The sequence below is a fragment of the Leucopleurus acutus genome (assembly GCF_964270905.1).
Source record: "Leucopleurus acutus genome assembly, chromosome: 9".
Classification (NCBI taxonomy): Eukaryota; Metazoa; Chordata; class Mammalia; order Artiodactyla; family Delphinidae; genus Leucopleurus; species Leucopleurus acutus.
Window position 1 is genome coordinate 24,000,061 of NC_139144.1, and position 17,281 is coordinate 24,017,341.

The 17,281-nt window shown below is 34.1% G+C and overlaps 1 protein-coding gene across 3 annotated transcripts in view; it reads left to right on the plus strand.

Moving 5' to 3' along the window:
* The window catches only part of PHTF2 (putative homeodomain transcription factor 2), a 111,479-nt gene extending 95,674 nt beyond the window's left edge, over positions 1 to 15,805 (plus strand). For all 3 annotated transcript variants that reach the window (XM_082846753.1, XM_082846755.1, XM_082846754.1), the window contains 8 exons: positions 854 to 982; positions 2,451 to 2,723; positions 2,956 to 3,087; positions 5,527 to 5,613; positions 10,540 to 10,695; positions 11,959 to 12,054; positions 14,308 to 14,433; positions 15,112 to 15,805. In XM_082846753.1, coding sequence (XP_082702879.1) covers positions 854 to 982; positions 2,451 to 2,723; positions 2,956 to 3,087; positions 5,527 to 5,613; positions 10,540 to 10,695; positions 11,959 to 12,054; positions 14,308 to 14,433; positions 15,112 to 15,132 — 1,020 coding nt within the window. In that variant the 3' untranslated portion in view covers positions 15,133 to 15,805. The remainder of the gene's footprint in view (positions 1 to 853; positions 983 to 2,450; positions 2,724 to 2,955; positions 3,088 to 5,526; positions 5,614 to 10,539; positions 10,696 to 11,958; positions 12,055 to 14,307; positions 14,434 to 15,111) is intronic.
* The last annotated feature ends 1,476 nt before the right edge of the window (positions 15,806 to 17,281 follow it).

The window sequence follows — 17,281 nt, forward strand, 5'->3', positions numbered from 1 at the left end:
TCAGTAATATGAACAATTAGTAATATGAATTTAATGTGCATTTGTTTTTGAACACTTGTATATTAAGAGAAAAGAGACAGATTGACGACTAAGTGCTTTTGCTGACAAATTTTAGAGGATTTTTGAACAGTAGGTTGCCTAATAGATGGTACAGAAAGTTCTTAACTTATGCATTTTTATAAACATAATTTCTTACGCCATCTGTTCAGTGTATATGCTAACTGATTTTTTTGTGGTAAGCGGGCCTCTCACTGTTGTGGCCTCTCCCGTTGTGGAGCATAGGCTCCGGACGCGCAGGCTCAGCGGCCATGGCTCACAGGCCTAGCCGCTCCGCGGCATGTGGGATCTTCCCGGACCGGGTCACGAACCCACGTCCCCTGCATCGGCAGGCGGACTCTCAACCACTGTGCCACCAGGGAAGCCCGCTAACTGATTTTAAGATAGAATTTTTTTTTTTTTTTTGCGGTACACAGACCTCTCACTGTTGTGGCCTTTCCCGTTGCGGAGCACAGGCTCCGGACACGCAGGCTCAGCGGCCATGGCTCACAGGCCTAGCCGCTCCGCGGCATGTGGGATCTTCCTGGACCGGGACACGAACCCATGTCCCCTGCATCGGCAGGCGGACTCTGAACCACTGCGCCACCAGGGAAGCCCTAAGATAGAATTTTAGTGTCATTGAAATTGTACACAATATAGCTTTGTACAGATACATATATTCTATAAATGTAAGTGCATTCACCAATTTCTGTTTTTTAGTGTAGATAAAATAGGGTGTGTACAGATATATACACACATATATATCTTAATTATGAAATGCAGTTAATATATTCACCAATTTCTTTTTTTTTTATAGAGTCATTTGCCCTGGCTCCATAGTTCCCACCCAGGATTAGAAAAAATAAGCGCTATCGTATGGGAAGGCAATGACTGCAAGAAAGCAGACATGTCTGTACTTGAAATCAGTGGAATGATAATGAACAGAGTGAGTTTTTAAATTTTATTTGTTTAGACAGTGATTATTAATCTATTAAATGATTATTGAAATACTATATAACCTACTCATCTCATTTCTTCAACCTGAAAAAGTTAATTTGTATTTAAACAGTGATTTCAACAGTGATTTGTTACCAAATCACTCTCACCTTTTAATGTTTCATATTCTGATTAAGAAGAGATGATACAGTCTAAAATTTTCTACTTTTATGGGGTTTTTTTGCTTTCAATGGGTCAAATTTAGGAGCTGCTAGATATATACAAGTGTTGATGAAAACTTATTTTCCTGTATCATTTATCATGGTTCATTTATTTATTACTACCCAAAACATTAAAAAAAAAATCAAACTGGAAAATTTGTATTGATGCTTGCCAACTTAAATATATAGAAGTAATGCAACTAGTAAAAATCTTGAGTTATTTGAAGATGTGGAGTACAAATACTATGGATTTTAATTTCAGTTTCTATTATTATTTCTCTTATTAGATCATTACTACTTTTTAAATTTTACCTGATTCCTCTGGACAACTAAGCATGATTTAAGTTGCAATTTTAAATTTCTTGTGTATTGTTAACTAGAACTTTTGTGCACACGTTATGTGGGACAGGAATTAAAATAACTGGTTTCAGAAATTGATCTACTTCACGTTCTATTACATATCTCAGTGTGAGCTATGAAAAGCTATTGACAAGGAGTCCCTAAAGACTTGGATCTAGGTGATATTCTGTACCTTAAGTATCTGGGAATTTTTACATACTGTGTAATATCATGATAAAAAGGTAGCTAGATGATATTTAAGATCCCTCCCAGTCCTACCAATTTTATATTTTCCCATTATTTAATTTCCAACCTTCTTTTTTTATAATTCCCCCGCCCTTTTTCCCCCCTTATTTAATTTTTACCCCTCTAGCATAGTCTCTCTTCTGAAATGGTTTCAGAAAAAAATATATATGTGTGTATGTATATAAAAGATAATGGTTTTAGAGTTTAAGGAGATATCCATTTGTATATTGAACTCTTTGAAGAAAAACACAAATTATAAATTTATCGAGTAAGTATATAATTCTAGATTTTTTCTGTAACTGAATTTAAGTGTATATGAGATCTCCTCATTCTTTTCAATATTGCAGTGTTTGTAAGTATTTCTAACTTTTTAATGAGATAAATAGAATTTGTTTTCAAGATCCCAGTTAAGACCGGGTTAGTAAATCCTTTTGCATCTACTTAGTGAATTAGAGATCTGATAATGAAGTGTTTTTAAAAACTGAAAAAATAATGACTTACAGACTTTGAGTAAATTTAAATTTCATTATTCATGTATTAAAACTAATATATTTTAACAAAATTATTTCATATTGCTGTAAATAAAATAATGCTTGATTAGGAATTTATTTTACTGTAGATAAAATTTGTGTACGTTTTTTTTTTTTTCTTTTTTCTTCTCTCTCTATAAAGGTAAACAGCCATATACCAGGAATAGGATACCAGATTTTTGGAAACGCAATCTCTCTAATCCTGGGTTTAACTCCATTTGTTTTCCGACTCTCTCAAGCTACAGACTTGGATCAACTCACAGCACATTCTGCTTCAGAACTTTATGTGATTGCATTTGGTTCTAATGAAGATGTCATAGTTCTTTCTATGGTTATAATAAGTTTTGTGGTTCGTGTGTCTCTTGTGTGGATTTTCTTTTTTTTGCTCTGTGTAGCAGAAAGAACTTATAAACAGGTGGGTATAATATAGACTTCTGAATAGAGAATATTTTCATCCTTTTCATAATATTCAAGGTATTCCTGAAGTATTTTAGAATTTCATTAAATCATTTTGAGCTGCTAATTATTTTCCTATTTTGTTTTTGTAATACGTAACCAAATAAAATCTTAATAATCCTTATTTTGTTGATTTTTGTTTTTATATGGTAATCTACTTGAAAATTAACTTTTATTTTAATCTTTTTTAGCGATTACTTTTTGCAAAACTCTTTGGACATTTAACATCGGCAAGGAGGGCTCGAAAATCTGAGGTTCCCCATTTCCGATTGAAGAAAGTACAGAATATAAAAATGTGGCTCTCTCTCCGGTCCTATCTTAAGGTAGAATGGTAGTGATAAAAGTACTCTTAACGTGCTGGCTCCCTCTCATAGTTCCAGTTTCTTTGTCATTATGTATGTATGTCTAGATTTATAGTCAGATTTGTAATCATATGGTGCTATATGGCCACACTTAAGTGTTTATTTTGATCCATATGCAGAAATTCAAAATAAATGTTAAACTGGTTCTTTACAGTAAAACATCTGAAGTCTGAAAGGCTTAAATTCATTTTAGGTAGATGATTCAAGATCAGATTGTCCTAAATTTATCTTTGTTCATAAATCTTACCAACTTCTACTCATTCAAAAGCTAGATTAAAGATTTTGTTTCTACCTAGAATGATTATCACAAGCCAGCAGAGGGAGCCCACTGCTTAAAAAAAAGAATAAAAAAAAAATCTGTCAGTGAGTCGTTGAAGTGGCCTATCACTATTTGGAAATTTTAGCTTGCAATGCTAAGCCATCCTTTTCATGCCATTCTTTTTCCTTAATCTTTTAAAATAACTTTCCTAATTATGGAATTAAGATATAAAAACTCAGGAGGGAAATGGGAAACATCTGAATTAGTTTTAGGACAATACTTCTTCTGAGGATTATTTGTTGCATTACCAGTGAATTTCATTATGTTCGGAGTAATCATGTCTTAATAAAATTGACCTAAAGGCCAACTATCCTCTGACATACTTAAGTCTTTAATGCTTTTCATTTTGAAGTAACAAGGAAAGAAGTAGAAAAAATATGCACTGTCTACACTTCTATTTAAAAAATTCATTATTCTGTTTATTTATTTAACTTGTTAAATTCAGCTAAGTTAGTCTCCACTGGGAGATGCTACAGATTGGTGTAGATTATTTTTTCCTCACTGTGACACTTCTGGAAGGATAGAGATGATCTTTGTTCCCTGTCTTAGTGAGAAGCCACCTAAAATTTCCCCTCATTATCAACCCTAAGTAGGTATTGTATTCTTTTATGCATTGATTATTTTATTCAATAAACATTTATTTAACGTTAACCATGTTCCATTCACTATTGATGAGATAAAAATCCCTACCCTTAGGAGCTTACACTTCAGTGAGGGAAATATGTAACTCCAGACCTAGGAATTATCCTCAGTGCTGACTTCCTCTCTTGCATTTCCAACATTCAGTTTATCACCATTTCCCACCCTTTCTGCTTCCAAAGTATATCTTTTTTTTTTTTTTTTTTTTGCGGTATGCGGGCCTCTCACTGCTGTGGCCTCTCCCGCTGCGGAGAACAGGCTCCGGACGCGCAGGCTCAGTGGCCATGGCTCACGGGCCCAGCCGCTCCGCGGCATGCGGAATCCTCCCGGACCGGGGCACGAACCCGTGTCCCCTGCATCGGCAGGTGGACTCTCAACCACTGCGCCACCAGGGAAGCCCCAAAATATATCTTGAATCCATTTACTTCTTCTTTTTTTTTTTCCCATTTCCACCACCCTAATTGCAGCCACCCATCATCTTCTGCATTGGACTACTGCAGCTGCCTTTTAACTGGCCTCACAGCATTCCTATTTTCTCCTTCTAATATTTTCTTCAGTTTGCTACCAGAGATGTCTTAAAAATGTATATTTGAACATATTCTTAAAGCTTTCTGAAGGTTCTCCATTGATCTTAGGATGAACAACAAGATCTTAGCAATGCCCTTGATGACCTAGCTCCTGTGGATAGCCTGTCTGTCCCTCTTGTCTCGTTTTGAAACACTTTCTTCCCTGCGTTCCAGCCATACTACACTGCTTCAGTTCTTTGAATGCACTATGATCTTTTCTGTTTTATACTCTTGCACATGCCCTTCCTTCTACCAACAACACTGCCATGTGCCATCATGCTCCTGCACCTTAGTTTGTGTAAATATCACTTCCTTGGAGAGATCTTCCCAGGCCTACATAATCTTTTTGGGAGTTAGGAGTATGGGCCTGGGAAGATCTCCCTAAGGAAGTGATATTTACACCAAACTCCCTACCAGTTTTCTCAAAGCATTTTGTACCTTTCCTTCATAGCACTCCTCACAATTTATATATACATCTATGACTATGAGCTTGATGTCCAACTCCCAACAAGTTCCTGTGATGATAGAGTCCATGTCTGTTTTGTTCTCTGCTGTGTTCCCAGCTCCTAGCACTGTGCCTCATTCTGAGCAGATGCTCAAAAAAACATGTTGAATAAATGATTAGTGTTTGACAAAATGTAATATTTGGAAGTTAACCTAAGAATTCTAGGCTGTATATTCACCATTTTCACTGTGTTGCAAATCCTCAGGAAATAGTAACACTTTATAATTAGAATTCATCTCACAAATTAGGTTTATTCTCAGTGCTGTAAGCTATGATCAACATGCAGTGATGGATCAATACCTAAATTGAAAGCATGGAATTAGCTGCTAATTAGTAAATATATTTAAAAGTGTTTTCCCTTTTTTCCCCAGCGTCGAGGTCCTCAGCGATCAGTTGATGTCATAGTTTCATCTGCTTTCTTGTTAACTATCTCAGTTGTATTTATCTGTTGTGCCCAGGTGAGTTAACTTGTTCTGTAGAAATTAGATAATCAGATCTATAAATATTCAACTTTCTAATAATAAGCAATCAAAGTAATAAGTAATTTGACATTGACTTTTTACAGTTTTTTTTCTGTAGAATAAATAAATGCATGTTACTCATCTGTGTCATGAACAGCAGCTAGCTTATTCTCAGGGGTCTATTGATTTAACATATAATAATTAGTTTTTGTCTACAATTCACCTGGTTATCTTTATTTCCCAAAACAAATTTATAAGTTAGAGTTAGGAAAATTTTCAGACTATTTTCCATGAATCCCTGCTTTCTTCACATTTAATATTAATTCTTTTATTTTGTATCTGAAGTGTCACTGTGAGTTGACTGCCTCATGCTCTGAAAAAGAATTCTCATTGACCAAGATCAGTCAGGAAGCACAAAAATATCTCAGGATATATTCTATGCTATGAAATTTAAACTTCCATTTCCAGTAATAAGACATACTAGATTACCTGAAAATTCTTCTGCTTTAGAACATCATACAATTCTGGGAAAAAACACAGCCTTTTAATATACATAAGTGAGCTTTTTTATATACATATTACATATATGTCTGAGTTTATAGGACAGTAAGGGGCCAAAAATGAAGATAAAAATGAAAAACAGCAATTAATTATATGTGTTAATATTATGGTGAGGTACATTGTCAGTGTTAGTATCTGAGAGATTTGAGACTTTATGCCCATATGAGGACAAGAAGATGAGGCCTTGACCTGCCATACCTCCTTATACATACGCTATAAGGCCAGAATCCTCAAAGGGCCATAGTCTGAGTGAAAATGAGGAATAAGAAAAACAGTGTGCCTAACAGCACAGAAAGATAATAAGGAAGCTTGTCTGATTCTGCCTAGATTTTGGCAAGGAGGCAGGGAAAGTCTCTCCTAAGAATATATAACTGTAGGTCTGCCTTTCACACAGGTTCAGGGTTCAAATGTACATTACAGATCTTGTCCTGTAACCCCTGTGTCAAGAAGTTAATATAAAAAGTAGTCCTAGACTCCTGGATACCTGGAAGAAACAAAACCAAGACTGTTCTTGGAGATGTGACAGCAGCCCTAGGCCTCACAGGATTTCCACAGATAAAGCCCCTTCAGGTTTCAGAACACATGAAAAAACAATCCAACATGAGTGAGTCAACAGATTAACACACAGCAGGAGTACATCTCCAGCTACTTGAGATCTGGTCAGATAAACTATAAGGTTGTTTAAAATGATTGACGATGTATATAACACTAAGAAAAAACAGATTTGAAAAAGAACCAACATTGCTTCATAGAGGTAAAAAAATACAGTTACTGACATTATTATTAAAACACAACAAACGGAATAAATAGCAGATTTAAGACAGCTAAGGAGAGTGAACTGGGAGATGGAAGAAATTACCCAGAATATAGAACAGAGATGAAGAGATGGAAATATGAAAAGGAGATTGAGACAGTTGAAAGATCCAACATATATCTAATAGGAATTTCAGATGGAAAGAAGAGGGAGAGCAATATTTGGAGAGGTAATGGCTAAGAGTTTTTCTGAATTGATGGAAGACATTAATTTTCAGGTTTAGGAGGCACAACAAGAACAAGAAGCCACAATAAAAATAAATCGACACTTAGACACATTATAGAAAAACTGCAGAACACCAAAAACAGAGAAAAATCTAAAAGCAACCAAAAGGAAAAAGACTGATTTCTTTACTCACAATTGCTTATTGCATTTCAGTCTTTTTTTCAAGGTTTAATTTCCATGTTCCTGAAGTACATGCTGTAGTAGTTGTCTCTAATGAACATAAAATCTATCGATTGCTATCAACAAAAGACACATGAAATGTAGTAACATTGAAAAGTTTTGAATGTAAAAAGAAAAATATATTGCAGATAAATACTAGCCAAGAGAAAGCTGGTGAACTTACATTAATATCAGATGAAGGAGACTGTAACCTAAGAAGCGTAATTGGGAATAAAGAGAAACCTGACAAAAATTTAGAGAATTATTCATCAGGAAGATCTAATAATTCCAAATTTGTATGCATGTGATTCCATAACTTCAAACATACCTATATACAGTCAAAATCAATAGCACTGTAGTGAGAAATTGACAGAATACCACATTGGGAAGATTTAATGCATTTCTTTCATAATTGATAGATTAAGCAGACGAAAATACAATAGAGACATGTATCTAAACAAGATAGTTAAAAAATTTTTTCTGTAATTGGACAGTACATATTCTTTTAAGGCACAGAACAGTTTGTAAAACTTTTTCATGTACTAGGCGACAAAGTGATTCTCAACTGATGACATACAGACCACTAGCTGTATGCAGTTAAAGTAGAAAACAACGACAGCAACAAGAAAACCATACGTTTGAAAATTTCAGAACATACTTACAAATAACACTTTTTTTTTTTTTTTTTTTTTTTTTTTGCGATACGTGGGCCTCTCACTGTTGTGGCCTCTCCTGTTGCGGAGCACAGGCTCCGGACGTGCAGGCTCAGCGGCCATGGCCCACGGGCCCAGCCGCTCCGCAGCATGTGGGATCATCCCGGACCAGGGCATGAACCTGTGTCCCCTGCATTGGCAGGCGGACTCTCAACCACTGCACCACCAGGGAAGCCCCCAACAAATAACACATTTTAAAAAAGAAAAATCACAGTATTAAGCTGAAACAGTTGAGAATTTTTTTTAAGAATACTAGTATAAATTACTTTTGTCATTGAAGTTAAAAGCTTAAGTGGACTATTTTGTAGAAATGTGTAATTTATTAATTAAAACTGACTCAAAAAGTAACTGAAAAGCTGAGAAGACCTATAACCATAAAGCAGTACTGATTCAGTAGTTTGAAAATCTGCTAGCAACAAAAATCATCTAGACCCATGTCGTTTTTACAGATGAATTTTGCCAAATGTTCGAATAAACAAGTAATCCTAATCCTACACAAAAGATCTAGAGAGAAGAGGGAATATTCCCCCAACTCATTTTATATACTTAGTATAACCTTGTTACCAATACCAGACAGATAGTATGAAAATAGGAAACAGTGAGCTAACTTAGATCCAGAGATACTAGGAAGATGAAGCTAGCAATTTAATAACTAAATATGCCATGACCAAGACAGTCTATCCCTGGGATGCAAAGATTTTCAACTTTAGAAAAGCCATTTATCTAGTTTGAACTCCTTTAATTGATTAAAGAAGGAGAAATCATCTGATCATCTACATATTTACAGAAAACAAATTGGCAAATTTCAGTGGAGATTCATACAATGACTGGAAAGTACTGTTCTTAGTTTGATAAAAGTATATCTTTCAAAAACTGGAGCAAACATTATACATATGATATTTATTGGAGATATTTACTTTAAAATCAGGAATGAGACGGGTACCCTCTCTATAACTTCTAGACAGCATTTTAATGGAGGGTACTAACCAGTGAAGATAGGAAAAATAAATTGTATAAAGATTGGAAAAGAAAGCATTGTAGACTATATGATTGTGTAGAATATTCAAGTAACTTTAAGGACAAATTATTAAAAATATACATTTTTTAGAAGGTCAAGATCAACAAAAATGGATATAACATCAACATAAAAGAATCAATTTTGTTCCTATAAGCCAAATATCAGCAAACTTCCTCTGTAAAGGGCCAGACAGTAAATATTTTAGACTTTTGCCTGGTACCTGCAGTCTCTCATATATTCTTCTGTCCTGCCCTTCCCTAAAAATTGTAAGTACTACAAAAGGCACCATAAACAACAAAAGAGAGTCTGGGAAGAGATACTGACAAAATACATGATTTAAATAGCTTTGTTATTCAGAATATATAACGTCTACAAATCAATAAAAAAAACAGACAACGTAATAGAAAAAAATTAGATACAGAATATAAAAAGATAACTTACAGGAGAGGAAGCATAGTAACTAATAAGCATATGAAACATTCATTCTCCCTAAGTAATCAGGAAAAGTAAAATTAAAACAGTAAGAGAACAGTTTATACTCATCAGATTGGCAGATTGGTGCTAAGAAGTTGAATAATACCAAGTGTGGACAAATATGAGGGCAAAGGGAAGACTGATACACTGCTGAGAGTATAAATTGGCACAGCTGTTTTCAGAGACAAGTTTGTAATATCTACTAAAGTTGAATGTGTGAATATCCAAGGACTCAGCAGTTTTACTCCTAGCTATTAACTCCTCGAGAAAGTCTTATATATGTGCACAAGGAGACGAGATGCATAAGAGAATATTTATTGCAGTATTGTTTATAATAAGGAAATTGACAACACAATAAATGTTAATTGGTAGAGTAGGCCAATCCACTGTGGTTGATTGTTTTACTGTAGTACCTTGTAGGAGTTAGAATGAATGAATTTGAGCTTAATGTATCATGGAAAAATGGATAATCTTTGAAAACAAAAATCCAGTAGAATAAAAAGCAAATTGAAGAATGATATGGGCAATGTGATAGCATTTATATAAATTCTAAAATATATATAAAATAACATAGTTTAAGGATAAATATGTAGCTAAACTATAAAAACTGCATGGAAAAGGTAAATGCAAAATTCATTACCCTTACAGAGGGGTGGGGAAGAAGGGGAATGATGAAAGGAAAAGTTTAAAGGGGCTTCAACTGAATCTTTAATCTTCTATTTTTCAAAAATCTGAAAGAATATTGCAAAATATTAAGATTTGACAGAAGTAACTAGATGGGTTTTGATTACATTATACCTTTTATGTGCTTGAAATATTTCCTAATAAATGTGGAATGTTTTAAAAATGTAATTCTATATCCATGATCTATCTGTATGAAGTAAAATGTTATTTTCTTTTAAAAAGAAATTGTTTGAATCATATTGTTTCTTCATATTGCCTTTTTCATACACTTTCAGTTGCTTCATGTACATGAGATCTTCCTTGATTGTCACTACAATTGGGAACTGGTAATCTGGTGCATCTCGTTAACACTTTTTCTCCTAAGATTTGTTACCCTTGGATCAGAAACAAGTAAAAAATATAGCAATACCTCAATATTACTTACTGAACAGGTGAGAATGCATGTTTATTATGTTTTAAATTAATGTCTATAGTCTACATATTAAACTAAAATGTTTACATTTACTTCAATTTTTTATAATTAATTATTTTTGGCTGCATTGAGTCTTCGTTGCTGCACGCGGGCTTTCTCTAGTTGCAGTGAGCGGGGGCTACTCTTTGTTGTGGTGCGCGGGCTTCTCATTGCGGTGGCTTCTCTTGTTGCGGAACACAGGCTCTAGGCGCACGGGCTTCAGTAGCTGTGGCACGTGGGCTCAGTGGTTGTGGCTCACGGGCTCTAGAGCACAGCCTCAGCAGTCGTGGCACACAGGCTTAGTTGCTCCGCGGCATGTGGGATCTTCCCGGACCAGGGATCGAACCCATGTCCCCAGCATTAGCAGGCGGATTCTTATCCACTGCACCACCAGGGAAGTCCCATATTTACTTTAAAATTTTCAGGAACCTATGTTATTAGATTAAGACCATTTGTGTTATAGAGCAAAACTTGAAATTTGATAGGGCACAAGCCTTTCTTCAGTGTTTCTGCCTTGATGCAGACTTCAAGTCTAATCTACTGTTTTTATGTCGCATATTCATTTGATAAGAAGGAAGTAGCATTTGTAGAAATGATGGATTTTAAACCATTAGTGGGGTATGTTTGCTTTGCAGTGTAGCAGAGCTGTATTTGAATAAGCATAAACTTTCATTCAGTAGAAAGTATAAAGGATAGTAATTTTGATGCTTAACTTTATTTTGAATGAATTTGTTTAAACGTTTTCCTTATCATTTCATAGGAATTATTTAAACAAACTTATTTCTAGTGAACTTGTTGAGTAATTTTGTCAGGGATAGTTTGATTTTTAAAAATTGGTAGCCATGTCAGACCAAGTCAATTAGAGGGAAAGGGGAAAGTAGCAGACAAACCAATTGATTTACTTACTCCAGTTATTATTTATTCTCAGGGTTGATTTGACCCTGTGACTAAGGTGTTTTGCATTTTAAATAATGACATCCAGTTTTCCTTCTTTCAGCTTTTAGTTACATTTGAAAAGTTTAAATAACAGTTATTATTTTCTTATTATAAAATAATATGTTCACTGTAGGAAATTTGGAATATACGGTTAAGTATGAAGAAGAATATTAATATCACCTATAATCTCAATAATAGCCAGAGAACTACTACTACTATTTTAGCAGATATCTCTAAATACCTTTTAAAAACAAAGTATTTGTTATAATTTTAAGTATATTTAATTATTTATTCTTTTTAATAAAAGATAAACCTCTACTTGAAAATGGAGAAGAAACCTAACAAAAAGGAGGAACTGACACTAGTGAATAATGTTTTAAAACTGGCTACTAAACTGCTAAAGGTAAAAACGAAATTGAAAATGGACATGATGTAGAAAATGCTGCTCTAACATTATATCTTAGTTTTTTGTTTGTAGATCCTACTTGGTGTTTGGTTTTCATGGTTATCAAAATTGTTTTCCAAATTATTTTTGAGCACATTCATGCAATATACATTTTATTTCTCATTGAAAAATTAATCCAAGTAATCTAGATCAGTGCATTTTGAAATTTTATTCACTTTTGAAATTTTAAGACTTTTAATAATGTTTAGAGTATTGTAGAGGTTGGCATCTTTGGAAATGTTTTGCATCCTAGAACTTAAAATAGATTTTGAAAAAGAAGATTTGATGTTAATTTGCAAATTTTTTTCATTTTGTATTTCTCAGAGCCGTCTTCTGCTTGCTTTGCCTGAGTTGGTTTAAAAAGTAGTTATACATAATCATTATAATAAATAGGTATCACCAATAAATATTTAAATTTTCAAAGCATTTTGGTAACAATCAAAAAGAACATAATTTCAGTATATCTGATCTCATAATAATAACTTTGGAGGTAATTTAATAAAGTATCTTTATCACTGCTTTGCAATGTTAGTAATGCTTTTTCTTCTTAAAAGGAAAATATTTTTTTAAATCTCAGTTTCTGTAACAAATTGAATGTAATTCTTAAAGTTGTTTTTAAGTGTTCATAGAATGGTATGAAATTAGTTGTGTCTCAATGCTATGGTTAATTCTTCAGTCAGTTCTTCAGTCTTAAAATGCATTAAGAGGGTATAGATTGCACATCACAGTATAAGGCATTGAAAGAGTTCAGAAGAGGTGGGTGGGTTTTTTGATAAGTAAATATTGAATATCTTGATAGTGTAGGCACTATGCTAGATGGGAGAAGGCTATAAAGATGACACTTGTGAGTAGCTTCAATTGCAAAGTAGAAAGAAATATAAAAATAACTAAAATACAAAGCACAACAGTCTTCTAGTCGGAACCTGGGACTTAATATATAGGTTGCGCCTTCTCTCTCACTTTTCACAGCCAAGAAATTCTCGGGCCCATTGGCTCAACCTCTCAAAATCTTCCAGCTCGTCCCCTCTTCCCTCTCAGTACTGCTCTAAGTCAGACCCTCATCATATCTCACTTGAGCTTTCAGTACACCGAGCTCTTAGGGCGTTCCTCCTTCTGGTCTCGTTGCTCTCTAATCCGTATTTCTCACACGCACATCTGATATACTACTCCCCCAATTAAATTCCTTTAGTGTCAGTCTTTAGGCACAGTTTGCCCAAAGAATGACCTTTACCTAAGTAGTACGTAAGGTACGTCTTCCCATGCACAACCTGTAGTAATTCAAAGGTGCCATATTCTCATGTGTCTTAGGGAATACCAGCTTTCCCCCCATGCACTAAGTTTCAGGAGCACCTTCCTGTATGGCCCTCTGCCTTTTATGCATATCTCTTTTGTGGGACTCTCGTAGTTGAATTATTTATTTGCATGTCTATTAGACTGCAAAGTCCTTCAGCATGGGGACTGAATCTTAACTTCTCAGAGTCTAGCACAGTGCCTGGCACATATAGAACTTTAAATGTTTGAATCAGTCAATTAATTAATGAATCCATGTATTTGAAAATTGTCTCAAGGGGGAGTTTTTACTATATGTATTAATATTGGCTGAAAATTTGGCTAACTAAATTTCTAAATCTTCTGCAAAAAGATATTGTTCTCTTTCAGTTTCTATTCTTACAATAAAAAATATTCTTTAACTTTGTACCTACTAGATCGATACTTTATTAGTCATTCATTTGGGATAGAAATTGGAGTTACAAATTTAGGTTACAGAGTTCTTTTCTTTTTTTTTTTTTTTTTTTTTTTGCGGTACACGGGCCTCTCACTGCTGTGGCCTCTCCCGCCACGGAGCACAGGCTCCAGACGCGCAGGCCCAGCAGCCATGGCCCACGGGCCCAGCCGCTCCTCGGCACGCGGGATCCTCCCGGACCGGGGCACGAACCCGCGTCCCCTACATTGGCAGGCGGACCCTCAACCACTGCGCCACCAGGGAAGCCCAGAGTTCTTTTAAATGAAAGTCATTTTCTCCTAAGAAAACCTAAAAGTATATTTACTTATTTCAAGTTCAACCAAGTTTATTCTTTCTAAAGCTATCATAATTTTGTAACTTTTTTTTGAAACAGTGTTTCTAAAAATTCTCTTTGCATATTGTCCTGAATTAATTTAACTGATAATTCTTAATGAATCTGGGCTCATGGGTTTTTCCTCTTTTGCTAGGAATTGGACAGTCCCTTTAGATTATACGGGCTTACAATGAATCCACTGCTTTATAACATCACCCAGGTTGTCATCCTGTCAGCTGTTTCTGGTGTTATCAGTGACTTACTTGGATTTAATTTAAAGGTAAGAGCCTGCAGGTATTTTTAAATTTCTTAGTGCCTTATTATATTTTTGTGACATTTATGTTACCCCAGCACTGTTGAGATCTCACATGTACAGTAAGGGAGTCATTTTGATTTTATTGTATAATATTAAATATTAATTAAGTAATTTCACATTTAACTTCAAAGAATGATAAATATTCTTGGTTTATAATACGGATGGAACTCCTAATTTGGAACAGTATTCATTACAAATGGGACTCTTGTATAGGATAAGTTGAAGTATTTATTTTTACTCATCTATAATCTGAATCTAATTTAGGTGATAAAAAAGAAAAAAAAAAGCCCTATTTCTGGTTTTGGCCATAAGTTATATTATTTATCTATATAGCAATGCATACATCCTCCAACATGTGCAAAGCTGCTAGTGAGTAAGGTGTAGTATATTCATATCAACAAGTAGTATATGTATATTGCCACCTCCTAGTAAAAAAAAGCAAGAGAAATCTGATTTCCACGTTTTTATTTGTTTAAGGTGAATTCTTCTTGAAAATAAAAGGATAAAAGAATTTAAAATAGTAGAACCTACACTTGTTTATGAATGAAATTTAGATAAAAACAGTATTATGTGATATAATTTAATAAGTTGCAGTATCAAAACTGGCTCTAATGGTCACTATTTCTATTATTTTTTCACTAGCTTTGGAAGATTAAATCATGACAATTCAGAGAAAAGAAGATGTAGCCTCTTTTCCAGAATAAGAGTACCAACTAAGCTGCCTGAAAGCAGTCACTGACTCTTTGCTTCAGGAGTCTCAGCTGGGAAATTGAAGTGTTTACATCAGACTGTCCTGTGCAATTCTTATATTTATTTCACTTGTTCACTGTTTTTTACATTTATTTTAGTCTTTATATTTTATTTTTAGCTTTGATGTACTTACTTGTTGAAAGGGTGATAAAACTGATATCCAGATACTTGAGATCCTGGTAATTGCTCGTAAATAATGACAAAATAACAAATCGTGAGAAGAGAAGCCATTGCTAAGCACTGTTTCTCCGTCAATGCCGTGACTTGCCTTACTTGAGGAAAACTTCTTTAACTTTATAACCTAGCATTGGACTCAGCTAAACACATAAAGCATTTTCTTCAGTAAATCAAGATCCAGTCAGGGTTTCTTTTGAATTATTTCGGAACAATGCCAGGATCTAAATTGATTAAGCTGCAGTTTAAGCACCCTTCAGTATTAATATATATGGTATTACACAACAGGTCAACAAGTGCTCTTTGATGATAAAACTCTTAATAGAGCAATAATTGTAAATGGTTACCATACTGTAAGATATTTTGATAAAAATTAACTAGTAATAATTGTATTTATTTGAAACACTGGGCTGTTTGCACAGCTCCAACTGTGCATGCTCAAAATGTGCACTTTTTAAAATTGTTACTTTTAATGCGTATCTTTATATGGGATATGTTATAGTGTACTAGGGCATGAATTGGTATCCTTTTGAGTGAGGTATATGCTCATCTCACAAGTGAAGTGCCTATTGATATTACTAAAGTACATTATGTTTACTCAAGTAAAATAATTTTCTCCCTATGGTACACTATAGTGTATGCTGTTCCTACCACACTCAAATGAACAACTTAAGAATAAGGTTAAGAACCAATTAAATATTCTTCTGATTGTTAGTTGTAAAACTGTATCTGAATTTTCAGGAAAAATAGCTATAGCTTGCAAATTCTACCTTCTAAACTTAGTCTGGTACATCTACCCCCACAACCCCCAATTATATAAGGGCTATTTTAGATGCTTTTAACCTAGAAAGTTAACCCCCTCCCCCCTAAATAATTTGCCAAGTTTCCAAATGAGAACTTATCCTGTTGGCATGTTAGGTAAATAGGGCGAATATGATGGTATCTTACATTGGGCCTTGATTTTAAGTTGTTATGTTTGTACAATCAAGAAATTTTAGGAGTTATGTGAAACATGAAATGTTTTAGCAAACTTTTTTTTTTAAACTGGGTATCTAGTTTCTAAAACAAAGAATTTATTTGAGACAGTCTAGAATTTTCTTGGTGCAAGGTGTATCATGTTGAATATCCTCACATTTTTTACCATGTTTTTGGGAATTTAAAATAATTAATTGTAAATTATTTATTTGATTGGTGCAGTTCTAATCCCCAAATCATCTTAAGATCAGGAATGTGTAGAGAACAGAGCCATATCGTAATATCACTTTGCTCTCACCATTCCTTTTGATCAGCCTCAATTCAGCCATATTTTCTTTCTGTAGAAAACAACAAAAGTATTTTATTTTATTTGCCTGTGTTCTAATATGTTTAATAATGACCAAAGTGCATTCTGAGTTTTTTCAAGGAATGTATTACTGGAGCTTTAAGAACATACTTATTTTCTCCTGTGAAAAATTAGGCTTTTTCTGATATGTTTCTTCTTCCTCTATTGTCTAATGTTGAGGTTATTTCTAGGAATTATATTTTATAAACTTTTTCAAAATAAGGTACATACCTATACAGAACTTAACATTTTGCACAGAATATATCGAATATATTTTGAAAAAAAAAAGTACAGCATGAGTTCTGTTAGGAATAAAAATGAAACTATTGTATCTCACAGAAAAATTTATTTCAGAATGGAAATATTTTTGAGAAAAGTAGCTGAGTAAACTGATTTAGGAAGATGCTTGTTTTTGATTGAAGTTCATTTTAACTTAGAGTTGGGAGTTGATTTATTGAGTACAGTGTACCTCTCAACAATGTATTAATATGTTGAATTATGTCACTAATGTGGGCAGCAGTAGAATACTGAAAGGAAAAAGTTGTCATTTTAAGTAATTTCAGAACA